At 45.3% G+C, this 21,528-nt stretch overlaps 1 protein-coding gene across 6 annotated transcripts in view; it reads left to right on the plus strand.

Annotated features, from left to right (window-relative positions):
• The first annotated feature begins 4,818 nt into the window (after window positions 1-4,818).
• Window positions 4,819-21,528, plus strand: part of LOC139992478 (uncharacterized) — a 164,415-nt gene continuing 147,705 nt past the window's right edge. For 2 of the 6 annotated variants that reach the window (XM_072013338.1, XM_072013344.1), the window contains exons 1-3: window positions 4,819-5,420; window positions 5,913-7,212; window positions 15,723-19,311. In XM_072013338.1, coding sequence (XP_071869439.1) covers window positions 15,796-19,311 — 3,516 coding nt within the window. In that variant the 5' untranslated portion in view covers window positions 4,819-5,420; window positions 5,913-7,212; window positions 15,723-15,795. Of the gene's footprint in view, window positions 5,421-5,912; window positions 7,226-15,722; window positions 19,312-21,528 lie in introns of all 6 variants that reach the window. The other 4 variants (XM_072013343.1, XM_072013339.1, XM_072013341.1 and 1 more) reach the window with 4 other exon arrangements.

Raw genomic sequence — 21,528 nt, forward strand, 5'->3', positions numbered from 1 at the left:
GGCTATGGGGAACACGCGGCTTTTGTGAAATTTAACCGGTAATTCCACCAGACTGGTTTACATTTCTCTGCCACTTACGGTCATTTCTCTCTCGAGAGAGAAATAAATGTTACAATATTTATACCGCTTGATGAACAGTCTATCGATTTAGTTCAGCCTCGCGGTTATTCTCTGTTTCTTCTTGTGCTCCTTCTCGGTAACCGAACAATTATCGCGGTGGTCTTCGAAACGTTCCATCACGAAACGGAAAGGGGATCGTAAAGTATCGTTAAAGTATGCTGTAGAGAGAACCCGACCTCTGGAGGTTTGGCCTCGAAGAGCAGTTTCCGCTCGCAATAATTCCATCGTTCGTTTCCTGCTCAACGGCGCTTTTTGCGCCTGTGCTCCACTTTAAATACACGAACACCGCACCTACTTCAATTCCATCGTTATCATGGAGTCACTCTAGTCTTTGACTTCGCGTCTTTTCCTACCACGAACACGACAGAGACCAGTTCTGTATAATCATCAGTCGTATCGAGACACTAAGCGATACCAGTGTCACCGTGACGCGGTAAAGTGGCCGCAACGCGTTCTCCAAGCGACATGACACGAAGATATCTGACGAGTCTTGAAATTCGAGCTATAAAACCGAATCGCAATTGCGCGACCTCGTAACGGTTTGCTAGACGGAAGAAAAAACGTAGCGGATCTAATAGGTTGTAGTTATTTTCCTATTCGACTTGCACCAAGACGTCGATCAACGTAAAGATTCGAGGTTAGCAGTGCTAAAACGTTCGTGAGACAAGCAAACATCGAGGTTTGATGATGGCCGTTCGTTTCAGTCGCGGTAATACGCGACCCTCGGTGGACCGAAAAGGCTTGGAATCGCATCCGGAAACCGGTTGCAGAAAATACACGTCACTGACTGAACCGTCCCCTGTAATTTTACGGGCGAAACCACATTTATCTAGAAATTACACGTTTTCGATGGTCAGTGCTTCTCGACATTTCACGTTTTGATGATAATAAAGAGGAGCGGACCATGTATCTTTTCGGAAACAGCATCGCGAAACTTTTCGAATAATTATCCGGAAAAATTCGTGATGGTATGGTTCCTCGGAGTTGTTAATTCATACTTCTAATTTTCTACCGTCGTTTCTGTAATTTAGTTACACGATTCTCTTCGTTTGCGGAATAAAATCTGGAATTTCCAGAGACTGATAACATTCGGTGATGTTTTTTGTCGATAACGTATGTTTTTTCTGAAAAATTTTCGCGATCGCTTTGTAGAATAAACGCATAGCGTTTATAATATAATAACTCTTTTTCTATAATATAATAACTATTTTTGAGGCAAAGCAGTAGTCGAAATTCTCAACTTTAGCTACGGTTGACCCATTCCTCTGGCTTCCGGCGTGCTTTAACGCGGTTCGAGAATTCTCGGCGAGCGCGTTTGCATTCGCGACGCGCCGCGCAATGGGCCAGTTAACGTTCTCTCGAACTACGCAGCTAGATTGTCGTGTGCAGCTGCCGACGTGAATTCTGCATTAACGCCGCGAACAACACGATTCACGCAACATCGGCTCGTTCTCGCCAGTGTTGGCAAAGTCTATGTACTATATCCTCCCTGTCTGACCGAGGAATTCCTCGAATCGTGCCTAGTCTGATAGAGAAACTTTGAAACGTCGAAACCAGCGATGCTAAGCACGGATAAAAGATTATTGAAAATTGACGCCGTTTAACGTGTTTCTGTATTCGAGGCTGCGTTTGTCTCCACGAAATCACATCGTCGATGTAGTCGCTTTTGTCTGGAATACGACACCCATGATTCACAGTCGTCTTTCGACGACTACAGCATTGCAACGTCTGCAGCTGGCAAGAGAGGAAATATATTTTGTTACCTAATTAGTAAAAAGGTAGAGGGAAGTTTCCAGCTATTGGTGTTGCGAGTTCGTAGAACTTTCGCAGCGAGAAACCTGAGCGTTACAATGAGAAAGCGAGACAAACGGAATCCTTTCTCAGGAGACTATGGCGAAAGTTTTGCTCAGAATTTTCTCAATCATCGACACAGGCGGTCTCAACGTCTCTGTTCTTTTTTCTTGTCTTTCTGTTTTTTGTTCTCTAGTACATACTCCAAATGCCCTTTCTATGTATCGTTCTCTACGTGCATCGGTTTGCATATCTAAGCAACAACGTTTCCTCTGAAAGCGGCCCTCCTCAAGACGTTTATTTGCACGAGTGTCGCCGGACACGAGATAAAGTTTCATAGGTCGTGTTTGCGGAGAGGTAACGTGTTAATTCGCAAACTTGAAGCTCGCAGTTAAAAGCTCGCTTGGGAAGTTGCGTCAATTTTGGTAGGTAAACCTGTAAACTTTTGACTAGTTCCTAATCTCGCGCCGTCCCGCGCTCAAATTCCTAAGATTCGCGTTGAATTTTCCAACGGCGACACGACGAGTCTCAGAGTCCTTGGGTACCTGCAGAGCGAGAGGCGAACGCACGCTACGCGCGTGGAAGGCTTGTTTCACGGAAGTACTGGCGAGGAACGAGGAAACTTCTCGTTCTCGGTGGTTTGTCGTTTGCCCTGGCATAATGCGCCACCACCCTTCTCGTCAACCCTTAAACTCCCTCGTAAACAATTCCGTGCTCGTAGCGAACATGCTCGCAGCTCGTGCTGCACGATTTACTTGGGGATGAAGAACATCTAAGCTTTTTTACGGACGTCGCCGCCGGGTCTCTCACAGGAAATATTAGCTTATACAAGGAAACAATGCTTTCCAGTTTCTCGATCGTAAAAATCTGTTTACCGACGGGAAACAGGCGAAAGAAGTTGATGCAACGTGTATGAAGTTCTTCCTTAGATTAATTTCCGTTTTTGCGTGACGTCTCTCTCGTTAAACTCGTTGCTTCCTGTTTCCTTCTGTATGGAGATAAAACTCTAACGAAAAATTGACCAGAGCTGTTTTATATTTTTCTTTTTTTTTCTTTTTTTTTTTCTTTTTTCTTACATGGGATGGAAATGAAATTTTTGAAGATTTTCGTTATGCAAGATTCGTAGATTTTTGGACGGATGTCTTTTGGAGAATTGAAATCAGCAGAGGTAGGAAATTAATCAAGAAACGCGAATATTTAAGGGGCTGAACGAACTCGCGCACAAAGCTCGGTGAAGGCTATTATGCAAACGGTGGCGAGCTCATAATTCGATTCACGGGTAGAAAAGCGTCGGTTGTACGGCTATTACGAGCCGGAATAAACTACAAGCTTATATCGGTGAATAGGCGCGGCACAAGTTCACGTGAAAAACGTGCGATATGCACGCGCGACTCCCATTCGAGTAATACGACTCTACGAACTTCCGTCCCGCGATACATTAATAAATCCGCGAAGTCGCCTTTTCTCATACGTACGTACAGTTGCCCGCTGGCGATGTAATCGTTCGTTTCACTCATGTAACTAAACGTTGTAGTGAAAATGAACGAACAAATCCTACTGCTATACCTCGCCGTAAAAACGAGATACAAGAAGAGAAACAAAAAAAAAAAAAAAAAAAGGGAAAGATATAGAAGAAACAAAAAAGCTTGAAATTCAGGTAGCGCGTTCGAGGCGCGACCGCGAATAAGAATCTCGAGATTAAATAGAAGAGAAACCACGTGGGACTCGATTCGTAGCGTCAGACTATTCGTTGCCCTTCGACGCATGGTGTGCGTTGAACTTTGTCCGTGTGCGAAAAACATCGTCCACGCCGTGGACCAGTCGAGTTTCTTAATGAGGGAGACGCTCACAAGAGTCACTGTGTATGCACCTTGATGGCTGGTGTTAGTGCACGCATACCTGCAGGTATGTGCCCATGTGGTACGCAGCTGAGGCACCTCCGTCTCCTATCGGAACCAGCTTCGCCACATTCCCTGGCCTGACTACCTGGGAACTCGGTGTTTCGTCACGAGCTCCTCGTGCTCGTCACTCTTCTCGCACGATCGAGGGGCTCGAGGCCGCGTGGCCACCGCCGGTCAAACTTGATTTTCGACTGTGTGGAATTTTTGGGGCAACGTGGACGGCGCTTCATCTCAGAATCGGTTTTACCCAGTGGTAGCTTTGATAGTTTGTTCGTTTTATTTTTGGATTCGGTGGCGTGCAGTTTTTTAGTGTTCACCGATGCAGCGGGATCAACGATACAGTCGCTGTTGACATTCGCGAATTGTTGACTTATCGGTTCTCGAACGGTGATAGTTTAATTTCGTTAAAACGTCGCGCGCGTTGGTTGAGTTTTATTTTGTTTCGATGGTATCGATGCAGAGGGATGGAATTGTGACGTTTCATTAATTTAATTGAACGATACCACGGCGCGATGTGTTGCGTGATGCTTTCACCCCGATCTCATTCGTCTTCCCTGACTATGGTCGGACGAAAATTTTCTTCCTTCTCTTCGTTCGTATTTGTCGGCTGAAAGAATCTTCTTTCCTATGAGCACGAGCTACGTTTATAAAATTGAAGACACGAACCACGATTTATGAAGAGCCACGGAAGAAAAATAATATCGAGAATTGTAGCTACTCTGCGATAAAACTCGCACATTTTCCTTGAGAATATGGTTTTCGAAATTCCAGCAAGAATTATTATCTTCTACCGTTGATCGTAACGCTGCTATATTTTATACATCCGTAGCTTGATTCTTTCTCTAGAATTCAACAATACAGTTTCAACAAAAACTACGAGTATAGCGTATCGTGCTATGGCACATCGAAGGCGGGGCCCTACAGAAATCGGACCCTCGGTTGCTCCGCTCCTGTTTGTCGTCCCTCGATCACGATCCCGATCCACGCGGCAGTCTTGCCGCGCCAGCGCGATCGAGAGGATCGATGTTGTGCATCGCGCCTGCGTCTCGATTTTCAACAGATCGGCTCACCGAGCAATTTCGTGAGATATCAGTGCAGTGAGATAAAATCAAGAGATCTTTTTCTCCATTGTGCGAGCGATATTTCTTTGAGAGAAATATATTTGTGAAAAGTCTGGAGATAATATGTGGTACGGTTTTCTTAGTGACATCGCGCAGGTGATTGTTCGTTGAAATAAAGTATTATTCCTTTCTCATCCATAATTGCGAGCATCGTTAATTCACCGACAGCTTTTTTCAGCCGCGTTATTCAAACTCTCTCGACCCGAGGCGTCTCCGGTTGTCGCGTTGCGTTCGTAGCTCCGTTTCGTCTTCCAGCTTGTTCTCTTTCATTCTTCGTTGAACAACTTCTCTTTCCGTGTTTCTATTTTCTTTCCCGGAATACACGAAAGCATATATCAGCTACCGTGACGAGCCATGTTTTCCACAGTGGATTTCCACGGCGTCGCTATGAGGTAAAATATGCGAGTTCGCCCCTCTAGTGTCGACAGTAGCAGACAATTACTTTAATGCCCTTAAGATCACACCCCGCTTACAAGATCTTTCTCAGGTAATTTCTTAAGAAGGGTATCCGACTCGTCTGCCGCTTCTTAAGCTTGTTTAATCTCTTCGTCGTCTTTTAACAGCGCCACGACATAATCCAAAATTCATTGTCTCTCTCGAGTTCAACCTCATCCATTCCTCCAGGATCTTTCTATCGTAACGCTGTCAAAATTTATACTCCTCCAGTTTCCTTCTCTCTTTTTTCTTCTCTGTCGCTTATTACCATCAATTTTATTGCCTTTTGATACCTAACCGAGGTCTCCTTTTTTATCTGTCCATTGAGAGATAAAAAAAGAAAAAAAATGACCCTTGCTCGTTAAGTTATAATAAGTACATACTGTAGTTTGTAGCTTCGTATCGATAAATTATATCGTTCTTTACGATCCTCTTCCGGGCTGCAACTCGTCCGTAACGAATTGCCCTCTTCTGTTTCTCAATGTGAACGCATCTCTTGGTCGAACGAGTTGCGACAACCAACGATACCCGTCGATCTTCGCAGGTTTGCTCGATAGACGGTGGAAAGGGCGCGAAAACCGGAAGCCTGGCACGCTCACCAAACCATGGTGATTAATGTTCGACGATCGTTTTACAGAAGGCGCATCGTTCCGGCATAGCATCGAGCGATAGGCTGCGTGCACTGCTTCGTTCCCGCGGCTGATAACAGTGTTTGAACTGTCAGTCCGTCGCGTCGGACTGATAGTGAGTCCGGTTGCACAATTAGACGCCCGTGAAAAGTTCGACTCGGCGACGGTGTGATTAATCGTGTTGACTGACGTGTCCGACGAACAACACCGGAAAGAAAGAGTTACGAGACATTCCGACGATATTTCAGTGGTTACCGAAAAAACTTGTGCTTTCGAGCGGATAAAAAGAAATGGTACCGACGATCGTTAAACATCATCTATACGCGGAGAGCGTCACAGGGACGTTAAATTGTACGATCGATGCGTCCGCCGGCAGAAAGAAAAGATTCTGGAAGACACGCCGATAAATAACACAGTGGCTGAAGTGTTCCACGAACGATGCTTGCGGTCTGCTGGTATCTCGGTTGAGACGCCGGCAGAAATAGAAGCCAGTGATTGATTGTGCGAGGCCCGTCACGAAAGGAATGTAATCAGCGCACGGTGAATCTCTATCCGGTTAAATCACAGTGTTTACTCGGGGTACGATCATACACGAACGTGCTCGAAACCTCGAGCCAATGTCCTATTCTGACTTGAAGTTACCCCGATGAAAAGTTGTACTTTGATGGAAAAGTAGTCTGGTGATCGTAGGAACGACGGTGCGTAGGGTCTCGCGAGTTTCAAATCGACGAAGCGTTAGTGCGACGCTTGTGTTTCTTGCACTGTTCCCTTTCGAATCGAAACGTTTCTGTGCAGAAGTTTTCACCGAAGAAGACGCGAGAATCTATCGGTTGAACGAGCAGGCGTGATATTTCTCTCTTCGTCTGAAGTTTCTTACTTTGGTGTTCTACGAGTTGTTTCCCTTGCCCGATAGTGCATCACGATATTCTCTCGTGACTATCACGCGTCGAGTCGCGTAGTACATACCTGTTGTCACAAATCAGCGGATGACTTGGCGGCGCTGGACTGATAGCGAGACCCATTCGGTGTGCAATCAGGAATCACCGATGGCGCAGGGCATCGAGTGGCTGACAACGTGCACCACCGGTTAATGCCGGTTACGACGAAATTACGCTGTGCTAGCGCAGCCAGAAATTGCCAGGATAACGTAGCCACAGTCGATTACTGGGAGTAGTCAGCAGGAGAGATCCGATCCCAGCGAATGCGTCGCGCTAGGTATGTATGTACTGTACACGCCTTTACACATGCTCGCATAATGCTCGTACTAGAAAGTAGATTCGCCACCCGCGATTTATGAGTCTCTTTAGAGGTGTCGTAATTCGCCAATTTGAATACCTTGTATTCTTTTTCTCACCTCGTCGGTAAGTTTGTGACTCGTGTAGAACGACTGCTGGGACATCAACTAAAGTTGATACGTATAAAATGGATTCTTAAATCTGAGGAAAGTAGTATGTAATGATAGTCGTTCATTAAGAACGAATGTTCGCCAGAAACGTTGCCTGAATATCCGCAGTAAAGATCCGTACGTTTGCTGAGTTAATCGTCAGTTCCCTGATATGATATTGTAATATATTAGTATTAATCGACAGTGTCACAGTAATTAAAGATACAGGCAGCGCGGCATCGTAGTATGCACCGTTCCCGACAATTTCACGTCGTTCTACGGTATCATTCACAGAATCCTACGCAGAGAGAATCCCCTCTAGCTTGATACGAAGATCGAATGACGGGGCGAGCGTGGGTGTACTACGCTCGTACGATCGGCAGACACGGAGCCGGTTAACGCACAAAATGCGAACAAAGAAAGTTTCATGGGCGCGGTGATGACTTATCGCGGGTTCGTTTTCGGTTTTGTTTCGTTTCGACCATTCGACCATTCGACCGTATAGTCACACGAATGCTATGTTAAAACTTAACGATTTTACAAGCCGGTTATCGCGTCGATAAATTCATTTGGTCGTTATCCCACTTAATTACGGCTATAATGGATTTTGCGAAATGTTTACGTTCATGCGTTCCGTGTACATGGACCGTCTCTGAAAATATGTATTTCTATATGGAAAAATAAGCCTAAAGTAATCTTATTCTATATTTTTGATTTATTTTTCTCGATTGTATCATGATTAATGGAAACGTATACGATACTTTACGATATTTTGTATTAATAAATCCGGTAAATTTAGATAGTGCGGATTTGAAAGTTTCGTTCGAACGTTGGCGCGTTTATTCGAGCATTGTTTTCAAGAGATAAATCGGGAACATTTTCGTATTGTGATAACCTCATTCCCGGAATAAATTTTCGAATTACCAGTGTCATTAGGGATTCGGGAAAAATAACGATTGACGCGAAATTACTGGATGAACCGGAGCTCGTGCCACGAATAACGAACGGTCAAAGCACTACGTGCGTGGCCGTACGATAAAGCTCGACGAACATTCACCATAGGCCGATTCATATTCCCCGCGATTATCAGTCTCCGAATGAGCCGAACAATGCGACGAGAATGGCCGCGCGCCGCTCGTTCGTGTTGGTTATCTTCGTGTGAATGCACTTGCAGCCCGGCACGGCGTCGCGTCGCTCGGTTTTGAAAAGAGAGAGCGCCGCCTCGTAACGAGTGTATCCGGTACAAAAGCGAGATCAAAGACGAGCAGCCGGCAGGCTGCTCCGTTCCGAGGAATCGAACGTCTGTGGGAGCGTTCTCGACGACGTCTATTGCCTCCAATATCGTAGAATCACGCCTTCGTTAACGTTGTAGCTGCACGAAATCCTACGAAAGCTCGTTGTACCTCGTTCCTTCCTTAATTGCGACGAAATTAAATTTTTTTTCCTCGTCCAGATGGCGGGAGCTTGCATGGTTACGACGTTGAATCGAATCAACGGAGTCCTATGGACGTGCCAATGAACTCTAATCGATTACAATGAGTTCTCTCTGCGAGACTGATAATTCTTTCGACCGACGGGAAATTCGTAATCTACTTTTCTCGCAAGGATCTGTATCACGTACAGTTGTGAAAATAGGGATTACACCCTGAGCGTGGAATGCCTTTGAATTCTGGCTTTAAACATCTGTCGTGGATCGAGGGTCATCATTTCGAACGTTGCGAAACATTTCTCACGGATAAAGCTGGCTCTTTTCTCATCCAATCGCGTTACAAAGCGGCAGAGGAGCTGGTCCAAATTTAGGGCAATAACGAAGGATATAAATAAGTCGCGTACAGCGAGGACCCTCGAAAGAAAAAACTCATTTCGCATCGCGGTGGTACGATATCTCGCACGAGTTGGCAACGCACATTGTCTTGTCAGAAGTGGGCACGTGGTTTATTTGCAAAGAAAAACGACCCGCTTCTCTGTAAGGCCGGGAAAAAATAGAAGAAGAGGGGAGGAGAAGAAAGAAGACAGGAGTACGGCCCCTGGGGACCACATCTGCGGGCCACGAATCAGGCCCCACGCGGAGAGAATCTTTGCTCAAAGTAAAAAAAAGTCGCAAAGGGTGCGTCTTATTACAGCTATCATTAAAGACTTAAAAAAAAAGCTGACTTCCATTTTTAACATCGTTTATTAAAAACATATTTCCGTACTTTATGAACAATCTTAAAGATTTCATTAACCGTTCGAATATGGCTACCATCAGCGAGCAATATTAATATTTTATTCGAGTTTTAGATGCGCGGCGATCGCGTAGAATAAATTCTGTAGGAATTTGAGGTAAATTTAATACAAACTTTATAGAAAATTTAGAAAGTTTGTGGATCGCTTATCTTCGTGTATCGTACGGCTAACGATATTGTATTTACCTTTGTCATATTTTTACGTTTCGAGGAAACGATTTATGGAAACGTAACCGTACTTAAAGGGCTGAAAAAGCAAGCTGCAATTGGCAATAAATATTTACAAACGTTCAAGCCTTGGTTGATTTACAACACGAGGTACACGAGTCAGGCACGAAGAGTTAATCAGCGACCGTGAAGGATCCGCTACTTCCGAGGTTTGCAAGCCATTAACGATGAATAGGGAAAGGAAGACTTAATAGAGCGAGGTGGCCACGGACGGTGTGTCGCAAAATTCAATCGCGAGGGCGCTCTTTCAAAGGAGAATGGAATCTTTTTCTTAATTGCAGGAACCCGCGCGTTACACTGTAACCACGCGGCATATGATAAATAGCAAGCAACGATCAAAGGGAGCATCGCAATATGAACAGAAATAGCGATCGTTTCACGGGGCATTTCTATGCGTGGTTCGCTCGGTGCAGTTGCACAGGTCATACACCTCAAAGGCTAGCCTTGTCAGGGCCATGAATAGCCCATCGGCTTAGGAACATGGTGGAGGAGCAGGGTAGGAGCTTGTGAAAGGGCATCGAGTGTTTTCAGAAGGTTCTCTCGAGAACCACTGGGGTACTATCGAGAAGAATAGGGGCGAAAGGTTAGAAGCGATACATCTATTCCGATTTTTTCCGAGGAATCTGGGTGGCATCCTTAACTTGGAAACTCACTTTCCTAGATTTTCCAAGAAATAGCGTTCAGAGAACGGCACTCCATATTTTCTCTCCCATGTCTTTTGCTCACGTGTTTGTACTAAGTTTGAAATTCAATTTTGTAAGGACGTTTATTTAGGTCCTAGAATCGTTTACTTATATTCTGCATTTGTTTATTTACATTTCAAATTAAATTTCAAAAGATTTTGCACCGTGCTCATAATATATTCATAAAAACTTTCTGAGCTAAGTGTTTGAATAATTTCATGAGCTGGCGCAGTTATGTTCTTCTGAATGTTCAGTATCTATATCCGCGAGGATCGAGTTCCCTATTAAAAATGCTAAAGATGTAATGAAACTTTTATAACGAGATGTATTAAAGAGGGAATATTGAAACGTTCGATGCTCATCTTCCATAGCTACGATTTTTAATATCCTCGAGGCGAGATTTTTTTGCCTCCCATTAATATCCATATCACGTAGTTCGGTATAATGGTACCTCGGTTACATCGCCGGTCTTTGTGAAATGATTGATATTCCAAACGTGTCTTTCCCTAGCGTTCACAAATTCGGAACGAAAAATTTCAATTCCCGTGGCTCATAGAATTTTGTACCGATTCTGACAGAAAAGAGAATTCCCGCTAATATATTTTAATTATGCAGTGATAAAATATCTACCATTACGCGGATATAATCTTCTTCCATCATCATAGACTCTCGTGGCCGCTCGTGCTTTGATGCGAATCTATAGGGTGTTTCATTAACAGATCCTTTCTGAATGAACGAACAACTAGGGTCACGTTTTGTTCGGAATTAGGTTATGCACTCTGTCTCCTCGGTCCTTTATTTCACACTTCATCGCCTTTTACTTTATGCTCCAATCGTGTGCATCTGTGACCTTATTCCTTTCTTATATATAAGATTATCTAAAATTAAAACCATTCGAGTAAATGCAACCTTCCGATAAGAAATTCTCACTTTATATTTCGATATGATCTTTTACACGTTGATTAAAATATTTTCTGTTCGAGTTGCAGCAAAATTGTAGTAACACCCTGTATGCAGAAATGCGTGTGTGATTAAGTGGCGCGGAGGAGTTGTATTATCTGACGTTATGTAGGTGAGCATCAATCTGTTAGAAAGATTAATGGTTTGACATTATCATGCAGATATGGTGAAGTCAATCTGCGAGTTTTTTTTAGATGCACGAAGTCTTCATTTTCATTTGACGTACCAAAACTTCGTTTATCATGTTCGACAAAATCGCGATACTTCGTGTGATGGTTTTTCCCTTTGACTTTCCTTCCTTGTGATTTTATTACAAAAAATCCTCTCAAAACGCCGCGCTTATAGAAAGGGACAAGATTTTCACATCGAAGCGGTAGTACGATTAAACGCTTTAACGCATGAAAAACCGAGCCTTTCATCCAGATATCATATTTACGAGTGGGAGTGCGATGTTCGTACAACTCCGAGTTGTCTGTCATCACGTCACCGAATCAACGCAATTACGCAAAGCTTTCGTGACACGATCGAATTTGCACATAATGCGTTTTATACATTCAGGTCTCACAGTCGAGACAGTTCCTCGTTCAGAATCATTGGGGGAAACGATAGAGACGTAGAAACGTCGAAGAAAGAGAGAGCAACGTAGGGTGAAGCAGAAACGAGATTAAAGGTCTCGTCGCGCGATCAATTGACGGGTCAAAAAGGTTTAAGCATCGTGCACAAGCCACTCGAACGAGCTGGTTTAACGAGCCAAACTAACGCTTACGAGTGTTTTCGCGATTGATGCTTGCAACGATTATTAACCCATTAAAAAATCGGTGCCACGGTCGAGTTGCCCACGTTGCTCTTCACGCATTCCTGCCCCGTTCCATTCAGAAGGCACGCGAGTCTTTCGACGTTGTCGTCGATGAATCGAGCAGATACGTTGTTCTCTAGGAGACGTTCCGCTGCTATTGGCATTGGTCCAAGAACGTCTGTTTAAAGGTCCGTGAAGCAGCATGAGTACAACGGTTAAAAAACGCTTCCTCGATAGATAGGGGTGTCTTTATTTACACCCCATGCAATCCGGGTGGTCCGGAAGCGAATAAATCGAGAAGCACTCCCGTGGCATAGTTGTCTTTTCTCTAAGTGAGTTGCTTCTTTTCTTTTTTTTTACCCTGTCATTTATCATTATTTTTTATCATTTATTTCGATTACATCTCAGATACTATTCAGCCATTTGGAATTCTCACAACTATCTTTGGCAAGTCTGCTTCGGAGACTTGCCATAATTACGATCCACTCTTAATTTCTCTCGGACTGGCAAGAGGAAAGGTATAAACTGTCGTGTGTTGGTAAGCTCGCATGCAGCTACGCAAAGAAGTGTCCCAGACCCACGCGGCCGCGATCGCGTAGGCTCGTCGCACGATGGTAACAAGTGTGCATCGCGTTATGCGAATTAACAACGAGTGCAAAGATCAGCTGTTAGCCGTGCAAAGAAATCGTCCACGCGTATAATTAGTATTCGTTCACGCGCGATCGTTCCTCGACGAGGTACATACGAGAGGAAACACAAGGCGTCGACTCGTGTGTGGTCCCCCTGCTACTCGATTCATCGACTTGGAGTCTCGTCGATTGGATACGAACGAGTACGGCACGAGACAGTGGAAATGTTCGTGTGTGGTATTTCGACGTTCACGAACATCGGATGTTAATTAGGATTTTTTCTTTTCTTTTTTACGATCCAAACCAGGAGAGTACACACGTCAGAATCCATTGGAGCGTCAGTTTTTAAACTTCGAAATTGTCTAGTTTGATTTGACGTTCTCGATTGGTATGAAATTCATGCAAATGTATGCCAAGGAAAGTTGCTGTAACCAGAAATCCTCGAGTTTTTTTAGAGGCGGCAGCTTTTTCTTTCGATACTAACCAGTCACGGCCAACGATCCGAGAATCGTGTTAAATCCCAGCTAAATCTTTGATTCTGGCAGACATCAATCGAGATCCGGTCCGTTTCAGTCTGCTAGATTTCAATTGCGACGCAAATTACACCGATCCGGTGGACCTGAATCGAACAAGCCATATGTCATCCACTTGTGACGATTTCTTCTCGTTTCTCTTTTTCACCCAACTAATTATATCTTTAACTTTCCAGATCCTTCTTCGTTACGTTACGTATTCTCAATGTTAATTAATATTCACTGGAAAAGCGTGTACCGTTTTCGGTTAAGCTACTTCAATTAGCAAAACGGAAATGTGTCTGAAAAATAAAAATATCATCTAGTGATAATCATAGCACCTTGATGCATCTCGTTACGCGCTTCACTCTTAGGATCATTGAATCGCAGCGCAACGCGCTTGGAATTTTTAATTCCGCTCGTCATAGCATTGCAGCATCGCGAATCGGATCTTTGCCGATTTTTCACTCATACCGCCGTATTTTATATAATTTACCAGAGACACGCTAGTTTAGTTGGTGCATTCGATTACGAGCTCGTGTGCTCTGAACGAAAGAGAAAAAATTCGTTAATAACGAATACCAATGGCGAACTATCACAGAATTGCAACAGGCGAGTACTCGGTATGGATGCTCGCGGTTATTAGCCGCGTAACGCGATCGCAGTAACGGTTTCAGAGGTAGATTTAAGATCCGGGTCAGTGCATCTGAAAAATAGGTTTTTGCGGTAGCGTTCCGTGTTTCAGCGACGACGATGGAACGCCGCCATTCAGAGTACCGCGTTCCAACCGTCGCTGGAATGTATTTTTTCCAGATGACAATTACAACGAACCTTCTGTTTCGTTCCGTTCTCTTTCTCTTCCTTTTTTCCTTCCTTTTATTTACCAGTTCCGCGCATTGTCTCGGAAAAAATGATTTTGTTGGTCGTTTAGCGGTCCAAGTTAACGCGATAAAGAGAAGGAGAGAGGAAGAGACTGATAATCGCGTTTCTTGGTCGGATTTTCGAGGCAGCACACGGTCGACGTCTTAATTGTGGGTCAATTTCAGAGAGAGAACGGGGCCACGGGCGAACAAGGCATTTCTACGCACGAATCTCCCAGCGACGCGGTGGCCCACGGCCGATATCTCGATGAACAGATCTAAAAGTAGAACTCCAGCCGAGAGATCCTTGAGGCGAGGCCGCGTGGGAAACGTTAGAACGGTGTGTGGAGTACATACGTTTGATAGGACGTCGGTTTAATTCAATTTACGCTGCTCGTGATCCTATTCCCTCGCGTGAATTGAAACTAATCTGCCATGGCGAGCAGGACTTGACGTTGCGATATTTATCGCTGAAATTTTTGAGACTTTACTCCGTACTATCCCTGTGATCCTATCGATGTAGTCGGAATTGTTTGTCTGCAATTGTCTGGAATTCTTGGAACGACCAGCGGGTAGTCGTTGAGAAATAAGCAGCTGGAAATTTATGTTGATGAAACAAAGGCAATTTAGAAACAAACGAGTTTAACCAATTGGAGTGTGTAACTCGAATGGAATCCATGGTTAATTAAATTATAATTAGGAATTAGTTTGTATTATCCCCATGGGATAATTCCTGACTAACCGTTTTGATAACTATTAACGGGTATGTCTGAAATGAATGTATCGAACGATTAACAAGTCGTTTATGTTACGGAAAGCATATTTGTGGTTTCATAAGGTGGACCTAATCTTTTGATATATCGATGATATAAATATACGCGACGAGCGTAAATATACTGCTCGATAGTCAATATTCAGCGTGCAACGGTTGAGCAGGTACATTGAATTCCAAGCGGCCGTTATGGTCTTTAACGATTCGACGCACGAGCACGTGGCCGACCATTACAATATCTAATGCGCCCCAGGCCCGAAAACCGAATTAATTCCGACCGGATATCGGTCAACTACCGGATACTCCTCCATTGGTAGAACGTGCGGTTGCCGCTTAACCGGAAGCCGATGGGAGAACCGTTTTATGGAAGCTTGTGTCTTCGTGCCATCGTATCATCAAATATTCAAAAACCATTCCTCTCTTTGAATTATGAATTTCAGGATGGAATTTCAAACGAACATTTTCAATTTGCCATTCGCGTTCTTTTCATCTTCACCCTTTCACTTTGGATTAGAAGGACGATGCGCCGTGGAGTAATCGTATTGCAAAATTTCGTTTCTTAATTTACATGGATAACGCAATTAACGTTATTTCGTACGCTGTGTACAGCGATAATACTAAACAACGTATAAGTATCGTGTAATGCATAGTAATTTAACGGGAATGTTCGTTGCAGGAGGACGGAAAGGAGAAAGGAAGTTTTCCTGGGAGATTCGAAAATGCGAGTACGTTGGCATTACCGCTGAAAAATGAACGATGAAATAATCTTGAAGACCTTAACCGGTGGCGGCAACATTCCATTCGCCGATGAGGATGGCACGGTACCGGGCATTGACCATCGCCGCGTTCGATCGAATATCACGCGGAGAGAGCTGACAAAAGAAGCCACCGCTCCGACTCTAAGCTCGAGGAACGTGCAGAGTTTCACCACTTTCCGTTCGATAGTTCAACCGAAGATCGTTCAAGAGGGTGAGTATCGTGGTGGTGAAGCGAGCGTCCCGATGCTACAGAAGAGTTCGATGTTGAATCAGAGAGAATTAGCACAGCATAGACAGATCAAGCAATCGCCAGCTTTAAAGAGAAACAGGAACGAGGCGATCGAAACGGGTTTAGAGAATCCTCTGCAACGCTACGAGAACGCCGTGTTGAAGTATCAGAATCAGAAACCGAAAGAACGAGCAAAACGACCGCCAAGTCACGATCGACAGCAGCAACAGCAGAACCACGGTTACTCGAGCAGCGACGAGAGCGTAGTCAGGAACAAGTCGAAGAGCATCAGCTCGATCGACACGCAATCGGTGAACAACATCTTGGACGAGTACGAGGATCTCGATTACAGAAGATCGTCGGACTTGAGCGACGTCGGCAGTATCAGCGTGTCGAACTTCGAGGCTGTCATGATGGATCAGCAGAAGAAACAGCAGCAAGAAAAATCGAGAGTCTTGGCGACGAGGATGCAGCCCAAGTGTTCGCCGGGCCGGGAGAAACCCCAACCAGTTCTGAAAGTGAACCAACAGACCCAAGTGAGACAGCGGTCCCGGGAGAGGCAGAAGGAATCCGTAAGACACGTTCTTCCATCGTCTCCGACCGAGGACAATTCCTCTCCGTGCGTTTCGCCGGTGGCTGTGACCGTGGACACCAGCCGAATCAGAGTTCCAGAGGTGTTGTTTCGCAAAGGTGAAGTTCAGAAAAGGGTGGACGAATGGTTGAATCAGACACAGAGTCAGAATTTCTCGGTGTCTCGAGAGAAACCACTGACCAGATCGAACAGTAGCGCCGATCAAAAGAGTCAGAGGAGATATCGTCAAGACTCGAGGTCCAGATCGATAGACGAAGGAAGGGACAAGTTGAATGGAACGTCGTCGAGCTACGACGACCTTAGTCGCGCGGACAAGAAACTGGAACGCAAGGTGGACAAAGTGAACGTCGGCGTGAACACGAGTAGGGGCACGTATAAAGAGTACCTCGCCTTGAAGAACCGAACCAAGCAACAAGATTACGGCTTCAGCGCGCCGAACAGCGTGATAGGTAGATCGCGAGACATCAGTCCTTCTACCGGTTCGAGAATTCCTCAAAGAGGACCCCTGAGTTCCAGCTTCAGATCCAGACGATTAGAATCCAGCAACGAAGCCAGTCAAGCGGATAGCATTGGAGGAGAATCGTCGCAAATCTACCAAGCCGAAAAGAACTGTCGCGTGAGAAGCGCTGCCGACAACAGGCTGGCGAATTTGGTAAAGACCAGAAACGAGTCTGATCATAGCAGGATATCTGGAGTAAGCGGCGTAGCTACCGGCGTTACCGGTGGTTCGACAACGGCGACGATCACGAGCACGACCGCGGCGGCGACGAGCAGCGGCACATCGTCGGTTATCCCCTGCAGGAAAGCGTCGTTTAAACGATCTCAGAATCACGATCAAAACACGATTGGCGCGACGAGAGCGCTCGTTAAGGAAGAGACAGGCCAGAGAGCGAGAGGAGGCTGTGGAGGGAACAACATCTCGAAGGGCCCGAGCAACCTTGGTGACCAAGGCGAGCCGATCTCACCAAATAAGGACGGAGAAAGTAGGCGCCCGGCTCTCACGAGCGATTCACTGCGAGCCGGTGATAAACCAGCCGATGCTGCCTGTAAATCGATGGAGGTTTCGAGGAGCGTCGATCGGCCCACACGAGATACCCTGAGGATTACCGGCGAATCGGCCGATTCTAGGTATCTTCAAGATAAGAGAGACAACAAGGTGGATCAGACGAGGCAGGAAACTATTTACGGCGCCGTTGGTGCGCGTGTCCGGACTCTTCAAGGTCAGCAGGAATCTCGCGTCACGAAACCGAGAAATCTTCAAAGCGGCATCGCGCAGTCAGAAGCTAGAAAGCCACCGGTTGTGCCGAGGAGGGATCAGATTCCTTGTTCTCAGGACTCGAAGGACGATCGGGCGAGGAATTCGCCGATCGATTCGCCTCAATCCACTTTTAAACCTAATAGTCGCGTATACGCGGCGTTGCAACAGTTGAACGAGCAAAATTCGGCAAAGAGCAGATCGGCGGGAAGCAGTCCTTTGGAAAAGTCTCCGAGCAGATCGCACTATTCTTCGCCGAATCACGTGGAGAAGATTTACGAGCGCAGCCTGCAGCCTCAGGTGATTCACGTGGATGACCTCCAATCGATCCTGCGACCTTCTTTGCAGGTTTCTGCTTATGGCGAAGGTGGAACAGGCGGTCGATCAGATCTCAAGTCGCCTCCCAAAGAAGCGGTTATGCTCGACGAACGAAACGAAAAAGAGAGAGAGGCGGACGAGGAGGAGGTGGACGACGAGGAGGAGGAAGAAGAAGAAGAAGAAGAAGCGGAGGTTTACGAACGGGTCGGTGAGTTGCGGTACGAACACCTGGAGACTATCGAGGAAGACGATCAGAAGAGCGAAGCATCCGTTTGCAGATACCCGGAGATCGGATTGAGTCAGTGCCTGAAGATTCAGCAATGCCTGGCGAACGGTAGATCGAGAGGAGGTCCTCCGGAGAAGAAGAAGGAACCGGCGACGTGCACAAAGCGGGACCAACAAAACGAACCTGCCAGAACGTTCGTCACGTTTCACTCATCCGGCTCCCCTCAGGGTATCAAGACGACGAACCTGCAATCTCGATCCGCAGCAACTGGTTTGTTAGAGTGCAACGAACAAGAGGAAAAACGGGAGGTCACGGAACCGATCATGATCGTCGAGGACTTCGAGATCCCTTACGATTCTGGGAACGTGGCCGACAGAAGCCAATCGTGTCACACGCGGGAGAACAGCAATCTATCGACTGCCACTATTCCGGTGGACGAGCTGGAGAGTGAAAGGCAGGCGGCAAAGTTCAAGGTCGAAGACGCGTGTCTTCGATCGAACGAGACGTCGGATCGGACAATGGACGATGCTAAGGAAACCAGCGAGATATCTGAAAAATGGGACACTGAGAAAGGAGAAAGAACGAACCTGAAAGAAACCGACGACCGTGGCTCGGTAGTGAACGAAGTGTTAGTGAAGAATCTTCAATTCAAGCAGGATTTACCGAAAGATTCGGTAGAGCACAGTGCTGGTGACTCGTTCGGTAAGATCATCGAATATGTCGGTCAGCAGAGACCGATCGGTTTTCATAACGTTTTGTGCGACAATTACGAGAACGTGCAGAACGCAAGGTTTAAGGAAAACAAGGTGTACGTGACGAAAGAGGAGATGGAGCGGCAGAGGCTGATGGAACTGCTCCGAAAGAGAGACTACGAATCAGTGAAAGCGGTGAGTGATTACAAACCAACGTTATTACGCTTCTTTCTTTGCTTTTCTATAGATGTAATATAGTATATAGCATAGCAAGAGCTATTAAACAGCGCAAGGTGTTTCGCACCTTTGACCACCTTCCTCTGCCACAAGTAAGGTGTGTTTCCAACAACGTGATACACGCGCACTATAAATTACAGCGTATGATTCGAGACACGGTCGAGTAGTTAAACGTAAGTTTTATTACGACCTAGCGTTAATAGTATCTGTACACGATTGACTTTATCGATTCCAGGATCTTAATCGGTTTCGCGTTCTAGAAAGAAAGGTCGTGGATTTTCACGAATCAACGATGTTTCACGGGCACGGTTTCACAACTATCTCGATCGTTCCAGTAGCGTAAACTCGGCCGTTTTAATTCGAAACGAGATAAGCTTCGCTGGAAAGATACGGTTGACAGCAAACCAATAATTACATTTACCATTTCGCATCGGTTGTATATATTGTGTTCCGCGTGCTGAGTCAGTGGTTCTTCCAATAATTACAAGTCGGAATTAACCGAGATATGTTCGATTCGCTCTTTATCTCGATCGCGTATACGCGGAACGGTCATTACGGGCAAAGCCTCTTTTACTCGTTTCGAACGGTGTTCCGTTTGCGCCGACTAGCTGACCGGTGTAATCTGGCGTGCAACGCCGATTTCGAACTTCACAAATTTCGCCTCGCACGATTTCGACCGAATCCCGTAAACAGACCGCGTTACGGTTGGCAAACCGCCATATAATAGAAAATACATAGTTGCGAGTTTCTGGACTTCTCTCTGTCTCTAATTACGTAAAACCTGCACGAATAAGCGGATCCCTTTGCGGTAATTCGGTCCTCGGAAGCTGCACGTTATCGACTGGGAAATGTCGCTAGAAAATAATTAACCGCGATTAAATCTTGCTTGGAACATTAATGAACCGTATGAAAGGAACGAGTACGATTTTAATGATCGTGTACATACAATCTCGTTTACATGTAAAGATATTTTCGTTGGTTTTCTGATACCACTTTGTGATTAAAAGTATCCTTTTAATATGATAATATGAAAATAACTTATTAGATCCGAATGTATAAGTCTTTTGAAAGTCTCTTATAAGGTGATTAAATGTAAAAAAAAGAAATCAAAATTACTTGCAGCTATTAAAACTGGCAATATTTTCATATATTTCTGTACATGTTTTCACGAGCCGCAGTATCTCAATCTGAAATTTTGAACGAGATAATAATTCAAGATTTTGATAATTTCCCAATAATATCTACCTGCTTGAGGCTTACCTTATTTTCCAAAACTATCCTAATGCTTATGAACGGGCGTGTGCGCGAATATCGCATCCCCAAACAAGCGAAACTAAGAATAACGGAAATTATCGTTCAGAAGGGTGTAGTACGTATCGCGACCGTGGAAGTCGTTGCTCGTGGTTACTCTTCAAGGTGCACGATCTCGAGACACGACTCCGCGTAAGAAACTGGTGGTGCATGAAAGACGCGAGAGGAACGGAGAGGACCGTACGATTTATGATTCAGCCGTGCTGGGAACCAAGCATTAGATATGCGGTTCATAGTACGCTTTAACGCGCAAGAAAGATGCAATAAATTGTAGCACGCGCGCTAGTACGTCTCGGAGAAGAGAAAACGCGAGGCTCGCCCTTAACGAGGTTTCGGCTCCGAGCTACTTTTTTTCTCGTCGGCGACCTGCTCAAGGACACTGTAAATTAATTTTCACCCGCCTCTATTCAGCGAACAACTTGTCCGCCGTTGTAAATCGTTTTTCATGGAGAATCAGACGAAATTTCACCTTTTGACATAATGCTCTGTCGCACGAGGTTATTCGCCACCTCGTATATATGCTCGCGTAATTTTATGTTTCTCCGGGCCTGTTGAAATTTCGCGTGACGTAACGAATCATGGACCGACCGTACCTCGTGGATTTTACGGCGCATTAAGGCAGCATTCACAGTGGTAGGCGTTAATGGGACAGATTAATAAGAGATTTTTCAGGACGTTAGCCACGGGACGTAATAAGCGAACGTAGATTCCGTATATACGCGAGCTCAATTAACTCCCGCGGTGCTGTCATCGCCAAACGTCCGATAAAATGCCTTCGTATTCTTTTATCGGTCCGTTACAAAGAATCTCGGCCATTACTGGTAGCGATTTCTCGTTCTCGTCAGCCATAATTTCGTTCTCCCG

The sequence above is a fragment of the Bombus fervidus genome, chromosome 11, assembly GCF_041682495.2.
Source record: "Bombus fervidus isolate BK054 chromosome 11, iyBomFerv1, whole genome shotgun sequence".
In the NCBI taxonomy this organism is placed as follows: Eukaryota; Metazoa; Arthropoda; class Insecta; order Hymenoptera; family Apidae; genus Bombus; species Bombus fervidus.